The 13532-nt window shown below is 39.3% G+C and overlaps 1 protein-coding gene across 2 annotated transcripts in view; it reads left to right on the forward strand.

Annotated features, from left to right (window-relative positions):
- yrk (Yes-related kinase) overlaps window positions 1–13532 on the forward strand; it is a 35887-nt gene that overhangs the window by 20194 nt on the left and 2161 nt on the right. Inside the window, exons 5-13 of one of the 2 annotated variants that reach the window (XM_041809613.1) lie at window positions 418–520; window positions 2322–2420; window positions 2558–2661; window positions 2738–2887; window positions 6264–6419; window positions 9789–9968; window positions 11688–11764; window positions 11845–11998; window positions 12189–12320. In XM_041809613.1, the coding sequence (XP_041665547.1) occupies window positions 418–520; window positions 2322–2420; window positions 2558–2661; window positions 2738–2887; window positions 6264–6419; window positions 9789–9968; window positions 11688–11764; window positions 11845–11998; window positions 12189–12320 (1155 nt within the window). Of the gene's footprint in view, window positions 1–417; window positions 521–2321; window positions 2421–2557; window positions 2662–2737; window positions 2888–5570; window positions 5736–6263; window positions 6420–9788; window positions 9969–11687; window positions 11765–11844; window positions 11999–12188; window positions 12321–13532 lie in introns of both variants that reach the window. The other variant, XM_041809612.1, reaches the window with a different exon arrangement.

Below are 13532 nucleotides of genomic sequence, written 5' to 3' on the forward strand. Positions count from 1 at the left end.
TAGAGTTGTCTCAGTTTTTCTACTTTAGTGCACATCATGACGTAGCTATAAAGTCTGACATTGTTTTCCAAGGTTTAGTGCCCATTCACAGTGTTGACATTACCAAAAAAGGAAAATCTATTTTAAGAGAGGGGGTTAACATTTTGACAAATGCAATATTTTACAACAGCATTAATAGATAAAATTTATATTTGTTGCTTTAATAGGAGTGGAGATTTAAAGTAAAATGTGTTTATCACAGGTGAACTTCTTAATGGACCATGATTTTCTGACCTTCATGGTTCCCTCATTCGGCCGGGCCACAGAAAGCTCTCCCCTTTATCCCCTCTTATTTGCGGCCTTGGTTGTGGTCTGAACTTAGGTGAATAATTCCTCTCTTCTCGTGTGTGGTGTATTTTTCTGTGTCTCTTCAAACAGGCGGTGGAGTCACTCTCTTCATAGCTCTGTATGACTACGACGCTCGCACTGAAGATGACCTCACGTTTCAGAAAGGAGAGAAATTTCAGATCATCAACAACACGTAAGTACAAATGAGAGATGCACCGACTGTGAAAAATAGGGCCCATACCAGGATTTAACATGATTTAGCTGATGCTGGTACCAACGTTATTTTCATTACTTCTTTTGGCGTAAAGGCCTATAAACATCAGGAATGAATGGCATGAAAATGCAGATTATACAGAGACAAATGTGAATGTGTTTGTCTGTTCACATCAGGCCTACATCTTTGTCAAACTGATGCACTGGTTCATCTAGTGTTGTAGTATCCAGAACGATCTTTTAAAGATTGAAGACTGACTCAAGACTGGTCTCGAGACCACATCTTTTGGTTTGGTTTTGTCCTGGAATTGAGAGCATTTTTGCTCAGTCTTATTTCAGCCTTAGACTAGCCAGACTTAGGATCCATCAAGACCAGTCGAGACCACCACTGATGTGCGATTTTTGACGTCAGTATTGTGATCATATGGAGAATTCCTCGCTAAAACAACAAATAGTTTCTTCTTTACTCGTGGTGGTGAGCTCAGGTTTTTGAGTATTTTGTTCCTGACTTTTGTTCAGGCTGGGCTTAATTGGGGCGGGACAAATATAGGGAAATGACCCTGCACCGCTAACACTTCAAAATAAAATCACAGAGCAGTTCATCTCAGGACAGACTGTTGTTAGCTAAGCTAGCTGGTTTTGTCAACAGTCCGTTGGATGCTGTTTTTTTTCGTTGTGAGGTAAATTTGCCAAATCTATCAGCCACAGTGGCCTATGGATCATTTAAAGTGTCATAACAGTGATTTTTAGCCAGAAAATTGACTGCCTCTTCTCTGGCACAGAGCCAGGCCACTGCGCTCTGTTCATAAAGTAATGTAAGGTCAAACAGGCTAATGGCCTGAGTGCTTTCCTCCACTCAGATTGAAGCATTTTTTAAATTTGAGAGGATCCAATTTGTCCTTAGTGGGCGTGGCTTCAGCTCATTCAACAGACACGCCCACACCATCCTGGAGCAGATTTTACTGCCTCATTTTTCATGATTTTTAAGCTTAATTTTACAAACCTAGAGATGTTTTATTTGACTGAAATTTGACCTGGGGGTTTATAATACAGAGACCTGTCATACAAAAAACCTAAATACAAATTTATTTTCACTTTACAGGGTCTTTAAAAGCAATCTAAAATGAAAGAGAGAGTGCTCTTTTACTGTTTAACCTTGTGATGATTGGTTTTTCTTATTATGGTCTTGTCTTGGTCTCGTCTCATCTCAGTCTGACCCCCAAAGTTATTAGTCTTGTCCTGGTCTCAGTGCACTCTGGTCTCAGGCATGTCTTGGTCTCGGATAATGTGGTCTTGACTACTCCACTGGGTTCATCACTCGAAGAAATGGCCATAAAAACATGTTTGACTTTGCTGATGCAATCATGGCAGAGAATATTGTCATAAAATCGGCATTATGCATCAGGAAGAGAAAATAAAACTTGAACTTAATGTAATCAGAGTCAAATGTGTTGAAATGCAGCATGCTGCAATCAAATGACACTTGTTTTTACAGTGAACTGCTGCTGGTGATGATGAAAAAAACATTTCTTTAGCGTTGTAGCATTGTGTGAGGAGTTTAATTTTCTGTTTGGAGTTTCATTACAATTATTTAGGTTTATTTAATGTTTATAAAAGGGCACTTAATATTTTTCTTGTACATGAGCAGTTTTCTTTTAAATTTTAAACCTCAGAGGGACCAAAGGAGCAGTCTGTCTAGGCTGTGTTTTTACACCTGCAGCATATTTAATGTTTTAATGCCTGCCAACAGATTTCTGCTCTGTGTGTGTTTTTTGTTTCAGAGAGGGTGACTGGTGGGAGGCTCGATCTTTGGACACAGGACACTCAGGTTACATCCCATCCAATTACGTCGCTCCTGTGGACTCCATACAGGCAGAAGAGTGAGCACACACATGCACGCTCATCGACTAAGCAGTAGTTCATCTACGTTTGCTGCAGTTATATTAAGTTTCTAGGTTAAGGTGAAATTATGTGACGTGTTGCTGTGGTTACCTGTGTGGTGTTGTCATGGTGACAGGTGGTATTTTGGGAAGATGGGGAGGAAGGATGCAGAGAGACAGCTGTTGGGCCAGAATAACCAGAGGGGTACTTTCCTCATACGAGAGAGCGAGACCACTAAGGGTTAGTAGGCCACAAACACATAGACTCTTCATATCAGTGCAGACTTATTTGACAGTTCTCCACCTCTCCTCCACAGGTGCTTACTCTCTGTCCATCCGTGACTGGGACGACAACAAGGGAGACCACGTGAAGCATTATAAGATCCGTAAACTGGACAATGGTGGTTACTACATCACCACCAGATCTCAGTTCGACACAGTGCAGCAGCTTGTAGAGCACTACACAGGTAAAACACAGACTCACAACCACGTGGGCGCGGTACAGCGTCTCTGTTCCTGTGTTAAACTTTTATTTCTGATGTTTCCAGCTCAAACGCTCCTGCTTCCACAGACTTTGTTTTCAGATGTTTTGAATCTTTAGCAGTCTTTCTCTGTGTGACAGTGTTTTTTCCTTGCTTCAAACTATAATTACACTATTGACTGTTTTGTAAACTGTACTTTTACTGTCCAAAGTACATTAACCTAGATGTTTACATGTAAGTCTTGATTTGTTTCCATAAAATTTCAGGAGGAGAATTAACCCTTGAATATGAATATATTAATAATGAGGAACAACTTTGATTTTAAGCATTTTTAATTTAAAGATTTTAAGAATAGATTGTTATATTCAGGGTGTTTGTGAACTGAATGATCACAATACACAGATAGCAATAAAATATTGTAGATTTTTTTAATTACATTTTTCGGGGGATTATTTTTTTTAATCAAGATCAGACCTGATCATATATATTAAATATTATTTAATCATTTAGGAATTTAACCTTTTAAATGCCAGTTAAAGCGCAAACAGCCCCCACCCCTGATTTTTATAATGTAACAAACACTAAAACTGGAATACTTTTCATATATGACATGCAAAATAGATTTCTATAAGATTATCACAGCCTTGAATATGTTAATAATATAATATAAACTTTGATTTTTATGTGTTTTTTTTTGTCTACATTTTCAGATTTTAATAAACTACACTCAAGGGTGTCCATGGCCATTCATGAACACCGTACATAAATGGCAACAAAAAACAACTTTGGTCTTAAATCCACCTTTTTTACATTAATGATTTGATCTAGATCAAATGAAAAAAAGGAAAATATTGGTTAACTGTGGAAATTTAACCATTCAATGACAGTTTAAGTGCAAAAAAGCCTGATGTTTGTTATGAAAATATTAAAAGCCTTCAGTTTGTTTATAATGATTAAAAACTTGGATTTTCGGGGCACGCCGGTAGTCGAGTGGTAAAGGCGTGCACCTTGTACGCGGGCGGCCTGGGTTCGAATCTTGCCTGTGGCACCATGTCCCCCATTCTCTTCCCTGTTCCGGAGTTTATCCACTGTCCTCCTCTATCTAATAAAGGCTTGAAAATAAATCTTTAAAAAACCTGAATTTTCAAGCATTATTATTTCTGGACAATATAAAAATTTCAAAATTTGCTACACTCAGGGTGTTCTCAAATAACTCAAATATTTATTGATTTTGGAAATGTAACCCTTTAAATGCCAGTTAAAGGTGCAGTGTGTGATATTTAGCCTAGTAGAATTCAGCTGAACAAACTTGGTAAAATAAAGCAAAACATTTCTAAGACGGTCTATCTAAATAAATGCTTAGTCATCTAAATTCAAAAATAGCTATTTTGAAAAAAAAAAAAAAAAAAACTCAGAATAAACCTTTAATTCATACATAGGGAGGATCCCCTCCATGGATGCCGCCATCTTGGATTTTTACATGTTTCCATAGTAACATAGAGGAAAAAAGGATTAAGTTATTGTCTTGTATTGTATTGTATTCATATTACAGATACACATTAAATTCAACTGGTTGCCACAGTTTCCAGCAGAGAAATGCAATCTAGAACCCACTTCTAGATGTTGATATTCAGTTTTACACACTGCACCTTTAAAAGCAAGTAAGTTTTGTTCAAATTATTCTGCATTTAGTTTTAATCAAGGTGAGACCTAATCATTAATATTGAATATTCATTGTGAGACAAGGAAAAAAACGTGTGCAATTTCTCCTCATGCCATGTATGAGAAAATGTCTGACATTTAGTGACAGTGGTTTCAGTGGGCTATTTTTGGTCCCCAACAGCCTGGGTAGACAAAAGAATGTGAAGAGCTCATTATTGATGTGTTACAGAATCAGATTTTAAAATTTTCTCTCCAAAATGTATGTTCTTAGCATTTACACAGTCAAAAGAATCAAAAGAATCAGTCAAAAGTAGAATTTCAATCAAATGACCATCCCATAAACAATGCAGCTTTCTTTGACGTCAAAATAAGCCTTTCACACCAGTGCATCAGTTATAGTCATCTCCTTTGGTCCTCTTTGAAAGGGGCCTTTCTGCCTAAACAGAGCATATATTCTTAATAAAGAGACATTTAGTTTGACACACTTTAAGGAAGGAATAGGACACTTCCTCCACTACTTACTTCAAGTCAGACTTTTCAAGCTTGATTCACACTTCTAGACCGAGTTGTGTTCACACCCTCAACTTCCTCTGCTGTCTAACGGAGTAAATATGCCCCCTAGTGGCTTGATTTTGCAAGTTGTGACTTTGCATCCCTCAGCCATCAAAAACAGCCTCACTGACTTCTTTTTGCTGGCAAATATTCTTATTTTATTTTTTTTAATCAGTTGCAATAGTTATCATCTTTGTACCTTGGTGACTCTGCTGCTAAGAATGTGTGCTAGTTTCTGGTTTGTTGCAATTTCCTTTTGTGTAAGTTTGTGATTAACTTGTCAGTTGCACAAGCGCATAAGCAACCTGTCTTGTTTTTTCTTTATGTTTGCATTTGCCACTTCTCCTCTCTGCCTTCTCTCTCTCTCTCTCTCTCTCTCTCTCTCTCTCTCTCTCTCTCTCGTTCCCTTTTTTTTCTTTTTCTCCTGTCTGTTTGTCTCTCCTCTTGCGCTCAGAGAGAGCGGCGGGACTGTGCTGCCGTTTGATTGGCAGTTGTAAGCGGGGCATGCCTAAGCTGGCTGACTTATCGGTGAAGACCAAGGATATGTGGGAGATTCCGCGCGAATCTCTGCAGCTGATTAAGAAACTTGGCAACGGCCAGTTTGGAGAAGTCTGGATGGGTAGGAAGGGGGGCGTTTTGTTGCAGCAGGGGGAAAGGTGACATCTGGAGCACACCTGGATAAGAGAAGCATTAAAAGACGACCTGATGCATTTAAATCTGAGTTGTTTTCAGTTGACAAGGACATTAGTAAATGCTTTAAAGCATCACAAATACTCACTGTAAAGCCCTGTTTATCTGCCTCAGTCTGTCTACCTGTGAGAAATACACCTGAAGGACTGGACCACACAAACGAAGACAACACACACTCACAGGTGATAGATGGACGGTGTGTGGAATAAAAACTGCAGCAGTGAAACAAATCCTTAATAAATCCCTGTGTGTGAAAAAATTACACAGAGGCAGCAGCTTATGAATAAAAATGTCTCCTCATTTCACATCCAGGTGTGCAGAGTTAAGCCCCTCCCCCTGTTGTTGCATGTGCATGTTTCATCATCTCACCTCATCTCTTTGTCATCCCCTCACCCATCTTTCCTCCCACCACTTCACCCTTTCCACCCATTCTTCTGCACCCTCATTCTTCTGTTAGGCAGCAATGACGGGCTGTGTTATTACCTGACCAAGCCCTGTCCCAACTGCACCCCACTCACCATGGGCCTCGGGCGGGACGCCTGGGAGGTGCCCAGGGAGACACTGTCAATGCAAACCAAGCTGGGACAGGGCTGTTTCGGGGACGTTTGGATGGGTGAGGAAAACAACCTGTCTGGTGTCGTCCTCTGTGGTGTCTGTTATTGCCCTCAAGTAAAAACTGTTCGTGATGCTGGATGTCTGGCTGTGATGAGCATTTGTGTTAGTGCTTGGTACTCCCACAAACAAACCATCAATGAGGGCTACACGGTGTTGCACTGCAGCCTCCCATCTCTGTCAGACAGGTTCTCTCAGTTTTGAGTTTGCATCTCCTCCCTGTGCATGCATGGGTTCCACCAGGCCCCCCCACAGTCCAGAGCCATGCTTCTTAATTTAATAGGAGACTCTAAATTGCCCATAGGTGTGTTTGTGTGATCATGTGTGCCTGTTTGTCTCTGTATGTCAGCCCTGTGATCGGCCAGTGACCAGTCCAGGGTGTCCCACACCTCTTGCTCAGATTGTATAATCATTCAAAAGAACACATTTTCAGAAAAATGAGCAGGTATCCCTGTATGATCTTGTCATGTTCACTCATACCCCAGTACAGTAGTCACAAAGGATTAACGGTTGGGATCTTCTTCACTCTAAATCAGCACCCACACAGTATTGTACCGTAGAGTCCTGCACCGGGGAGGTACTCTACAGGTGACCCGCAAAAATGTTCAGCAATTGGTGGAAAATATAATTCTTAAATTTTGCAGGAACAGGGAACAAAATTGAAATGTGGGCAGGTGGCAGGTGACACCAATAAAAAAGAGAAAATCATCAGCTCTATGACAATGATTACCATTATTTTAACATCTAAATAAGCAAATACTCTCAAGAATGAGTTCCATAAAGCTTTGAGGTGATTTAAGACACATTTTTCCTCTGTTTCTTCTTCAGTATCTCATATGTGGACTTGTTCTTTGGCAAAAGCTCTGTAGGAGTCATTGAGTTACTCTCTAAGTGCCTATGTTGCTCACTGTTGTGAGTTTTATTCTTTTATAGCCTTTGGTTATACTGTACACAAGTGGACAGTCGTTTTAACAGAAGCATGCAATCATTGATGTATGCAAGCATGTACGAGTGTGTGTTTACATGTGTGAGACAAAGAAAAGGTGCAGCGGTAGGGTTATTTAACACTGCTTATCTATGTGCGCAACAAACACAAGAGTGCGAATATCAGGGAATGTGCAGAAGCCTGTTGCCCTTGTTTGCTAAACATTGTGTTTAAACACAAGTCGTGTTGGGTCAGGTCAGGTCAGGTTGTGCTCCGTGTTCATGGGTCCAGGTATGAAATGGGGAAAATTGTGGGTAACCAGTCTGGTCTCTGTTCTTAGCTCTATTGGTGTAAATGGATGCTGCTTTGCAAAACTGAACCCATGCTGGACTCTGTTGTTTTGTGTTGTATGATATCTTATTGTTTCGGTTTGTATCATTTCGTATTTTATGGTATGATATCGTGATTTATGGTATTATAATAGATTGTATTGGTATGGTCTTATATGGTATGGTATATTGTTTTGCATCATATTGGATTGTGTCATATCCTATCATCTCGTATTGTTTTGTATTGTATATAATATCGGGATGTATGATATTCTATAGCAGAGTAGTTTATGGTATGGTATAATTTTGTATCATATCAGATGGTATTGTAGTGCATAGTATAGTATCATATTGTACAGCATCACATTGCATTGTATTTTTTAGTATCGTTGCTTATACCATGGGCTTGGTGAAAACTCGATTCTGATTGGCTCTGGAAGTTCCATTGGTTAGATGATAAGAGTAACCATAGGAACCTGAGGCAGTCATATTTTCTGAGCAGGGAGTACAGCGTTGCCAGTCTCAGGAGCCTGTGGGCCGGCCTCAACCGTCACTTAATTGACATAAATATACTGACAGACTCCAGGTTTAAGACCAGTAAGCCGGTCTTATCTCCTATATCTGACGTACAACTTATTTCCAGGCTCACCTTAACACTGAGAGGACAGTAATGCTAAAAAAAGGAAAAAAAAAAAAACCTCCCTTCCTTCCTGTTCTAACTTATTTAAACTATTGTTCGAGGATTTAAAGAAAAGAAAAGAAGCCATTATATCTTTGTAGAGCCAAAGGAAACTCTTCTGATAAACTGGCATGATAATATCTGATCAATATTGACGCGTCTCTAAACAGGGAATCAGCACCTGCAGGGCATGGACAGCTCCATTTCACCTCTGTGACCTCGCAGTGCTTAAGGAGGTAATATTCTGTTAATTCAAACAGAGCTAGTCTGCTAATACGAGGCTTTCTATCAGATGACTATCATTGTTAACATACAGGTTTATAGTGCGATCACAGATGAATCTCCGTCCCCCTTTTCTTCATGCCTTTTCATTGATTGATCTGATAAGAAAGTGCACTGAGCGGACTGTTTTTTGTGCCTTTGTAACGTTGTATATGGGCAGTCTTATTTACTGGACTACTGAACAATGTTTACATTTCCTAAGAACGTTATGGGACTGGAATGACTCTTCCAGTTATTAGTCAAGCCCTCGGGCGTTGCTAGGAAAAACAATTGTTGCTTAAGTAAATCTTTCTATTTCGATCGCAAAACGTAAGAAATGATGGTTAGTGGTTTTATTAATTCTTTTATTTAGCAAAATTAAGTGACCCTTACATTTTTAGCAGTGTCATTCATCACAGTGGCACATCATATTCAGGGCATTGCACTGCATCATATCACACCGTCTTGTTTCTTTTCATAGTATTTTGTCTGCTATCATGTGGTATTGTATGGTGTTGAGTCATATTGTATCACATCGTACTCACCCACAATCCAGTGCAGTACTACTCACAAACTATGAATACCTGCCACTGTTGCCTCCACCTCATTTTGAGATCCCCCTGTTTTGGATTTTTCATTGTAAGACAACATTCAGCCAAACCAGTATTGCATCGAATGATATAAGTTTCTTGTACCAAAAATAAAGACCTTGACTTGTATTAATTTAGATCAATCAACTAATGATCAAATAAATGCCAGTTTAGAAATAAAAAAACAACCCCTTTATCACTTTAAATAACCTGATGTTGGGTTTTCTAAACCATGCAGATGGTCTCCCTTAATGTGCTGTTTCTCAGGTATTGTTGTCGTCATTGTAAGACCAGTAAACATCCCCTTCCCTCCCTCTAACATCACCTATTTCATGCCATGCATGCTCTCAAAAATAACTATTATATGCATGTATCCCAGTTGGATGCTTTGTATGTTACGCCTACATATATGTGCTGTGTTCTTTATTTCTGTATGTGGGAGCTCTTTGGTTCACACATGTATGTTTATACAGCCATCACCTTGACAGTAAAGCAGAAAGATGTTTTGTCCTCCTGTGCTGTTGCTCTGTGTGTGAGCGTGTTGATGTATTATGTGTGCGTTCACATCCTCTTGTCTGTATGCCAGGCATGTGGAATGGTACCACCAAGGTAGCGGTGAAGACGCTGAAGCCAGGAACCATGTCCCCTGAGGCCTTCCTGGAGGAGGCTCAGATCATGAAGAGACTCCGCCATGACAAGCTGGTGCAGCTCTACGCTGTCGTGTCCGAGGAGCCCATCTACATCATCACTGAGTTCATGAGCCAAGGTAGCACACTTTAAAGTACACACTGCCATCATCTCTTTATTTCCAAATTATTTGCAACGAAGGAAAATGATGAAAACAGACCCAATCCTTCTTAAAACAAAAGTCTGGATCTTGACCACATAATAATGACCACTTATGATGTGCTTGAGATGAACTTCAAACTTTTGAATATCTGCTTAGAAAGAACATATGCATGTATCAAAAAAATGACAGATATTAGAATTTTGGCAGGAGGATGTTGTAGTGATCAGGGAGACATTTTATGATTTTAAGAGCAGAGTTCAGGCCCATGTGCCTCCCTGCAGGGCAAAACTCAGAATTCTTTCCAATTCTAAAAATTTAATTTCTTCCTCTGAGCGTGACCTTTGACGTCTGTGTGAAGATGGCCAGAGGGCAGGTGAAACCCTCAGTAGCCACTAAAAACACAGGAGGAAGTTAGCATTAAGTTCTATGTAGGAAAAAATAACTTCAGTGTATTACTTGGTATGAATTTATGGCATGACTTTCATTATAATATGATGTAATATACAGAACATTCAGGAAGCATTCAGACCCCATTCACTTTTTTCAGTTTTGTTATGATGCAGCCTGCTACAATCAAAAAACTCATTTTTTCTATCATTAGTCTGCACTCAGGACCCCATCATGACAAAGTGAAAACAGAATTTTAGAATTTTTTGCAAATTTATTGAAAATGAAAAACTAAGATATCACACTGACATCAGTATTCAGACCCTTTTCTCAGAACTTAGTTGAATTGCTTATGGCAGCAATTACAGCTTCCAGTCTATTTGAATGTGATGCAAAAAGTTTTACACTCCTCAGCCCCCCCCCCCCCCCCACACACACACACACCTTTCAGAAAATGTGTGCTGAAACAAGCAGTTCTCAGATTTTCCTCTCATGATGTCATGTGGGGAGTTAGCCCCGCCCCCAGGTTTGGTTGACTCTCCTGCTTGGAGGAAAGTTTCACCCTCTTATGTGGCTCTCCTGATCCTCCCACATCCATTTCCAGAGAGAGGTGTAGGAAGGGACAGAGTCAGACAGCTCAGTAACTTTTAAAGCCACACACAGAAACAGCTCATTCTGAGCAGGGCTGAAACAGAGGGGTTTTTAGGCATACAAAAGTCCAATATTTGAGTGTTTTTTCAGCAACAAACTTCAGAGGCATGTTTTGGGGACCTCTGAGACCAATATAAACTTGTCTTTAAAGGGGAAGATATGTCCCCTTTAACCCCTTAAAGTCTGTTGTATCATTTTTGATACATACTTTTATGATACCTCTATCTAATCAATATGATCATAAATTACAAAAAAAAAAAACAAAAAAAAAAACTTCTGAATACAATCTGATAAATGATAAAAATGCCCTCAAGTTGAGTATCAGTTACCAAAAACACCTAATGTATCAAATGAGATACAAAAAATATATATGTTAAATTTTATGGAAATTTAGATTTTTGGGATTTCTGTAGAAAGTGAAATAAACATTTCAGTTCCAAAAAAATTAGAATTTTCTGGCTGTAATTTGTGTTTTCAGGCTTTAGGGGTTAAATGACTTTAGAAACAGGCCGTCACATAACAAAACTGAACAAAGTGAAGGGGGTCTGAATTTATGAATGAACTGCTTGTATTGTACACATTTTTTTCCATAAAATATGACCACATTTAAAGGAGGAATCAGGGGCCAGCCATGATGGTATCCTCTCTGTTTTTCAGGAAGTTTATTGGACTTCTTAAAAGACGGTGAAGGTCAGAGTCTGAAGCTGCCTCAGCTGGTGGACATGGCTGCACAGGCGAGTTAAACACAAATTTACAGATAAAGACACAACAACCTCTATAAATCTGTCTGACCTTAAATCTTTCTGTGTTACAGATCGCATCTGGGATGGCATACATTGAGAGGATGAACTACATCCATCGTGATCTGCGAGCAGCTAACATTCTCGTTGGAGACAATCTTGTGTGCAAGATCGCTGACTTTGGCCTGGCTCGGCTCATTGAAGACAACGAGTACACAGCCAGACAAGGTAACAGCGTGTTATATTAAGTAAATGTTTGTGTATGTGCATGTGCAAATCAGAGGGAGCGAGGAGGAGAGCCACGCTTGCACAAAGCGATGATTAAGAGACTCTGCCTCTGCCTCCATGCCTATATTTTTATACATAACCTATCCTAATTATATGATTATGCGTCTTTACTGTGTTGCCATGGTTTCAGGGGCGAAGTTTCCTATCAAGTGGACGGCTCCAGAAGCAGCACTGTACGGACGCTTTACCATCAAGTCAGATGTCTGGAGCTTTGGCATCCTGCTCACTGAGCTCATCACTAAGGGACGGGTGCCATACCCAGGTAAAGGGGGCCCCCTTTAATTTAATGTTTTTAATGTCACACAGGAACATGCTGATTGTCCTCTGTAATCCAAAGTCTCCAGGTTAAGTTATTTATAAGTTAAACTCAATCAGAATCTGAGCAAAATCATGTTTCACTGAGACAAACAAAGCCTTTTACAGTGAAAAATGAAGTTTTCTTTACATTATCTAAGAGTTAATAACATTAAAACACACCATGAGTTCAGAGCTTCAACGCCTAAAGGTGGGACATTCTTATCTACTGTCACTCTGCTGTGCATATTAAAATATGCCATGCTGTTAGCTGGATTTATTCTTTTACTATACACAGTTAAATTGTAGTACTCTTGCATTATTTAACAGAGGATATAATTCTAGTTTGTATTAGATTAACCAAGACAGCAGCATTTAACCTGGAATGTATCTCAGAAACTTTTGGGAATCTCATAGGAAATTTTTCTGGGAACTTTGGGGTATTTTATTCAGTCTTCCCTTTGTTACGTTTGCTGTCTGTACTGTCTGAGGTCCAAACAGCAGTATGTTTCAGGAAATAAATCAGGTTGAAAAATTATCTGACATAAGGGTTGTGATTGGGTCTGCAAAGGTTAGGGCTGTTTCCTCACAGCAAGAAGGTTCCTGATTCACTTCCCGGTCAGGGCCTTTCTGTGCAGTTTACATGTTCTTCAAGTGCATGCATGGGTTCTCTCCAGGTACTCCAGTTTCCTCCTACCAAGGTTATAATAGTTTGTGATTTTTTAAATTAGATTTTGTTTTTATTTAGTTTTTACAATTTGTTTTAATATTCAGTTTAGTTTCTATTCTGCTGGGGTTTTTTGTTAAGTTTAATTTCTGTTTTGCTAAAAAATATTTGTTTTTCTTAAGTTTTTATTAGTTTTAGTGTTAGTTTCAGTTTTTACAATAATATGGGATACTTGTCAGGGGCTTAACCCAAAGAGGCTCTTCACTTTTTCTTTTTTGTATTCAATTTTATGTTTGTATAACACTAAAGCCCTAAAATTAACCATGGTGTTAAGTCTTCTTTAATCAAACCAGGCCACTTTACTCTATCCAGGCCTAGGTTTACATGTCAGTCAGCCTGCTGCTGGCAAAGACTAAAACTTAGGAGATTTTGTATCTAACTTTATTAAATAACCTTACGAGCATGTCTTTGGTGGGAGGAAGCTGGAGTACCCGGAGAGAACCCAAGCATGCA

This window comes from Cheilinus undulatus, linkage group 16 (genome assembly GCF_018320785.1).
Source record: "Cheilinus undulatus linkage group 16, ASM1832078v1, whole genome shotgun sequence".
Taxonomy (NCBI): domain Eukaryota; kingdom Metazoa; phylum Chordata; class Actinopteri; order Labriformes; family Labridae; genus Cheilinus; species Cheilinus undulatus.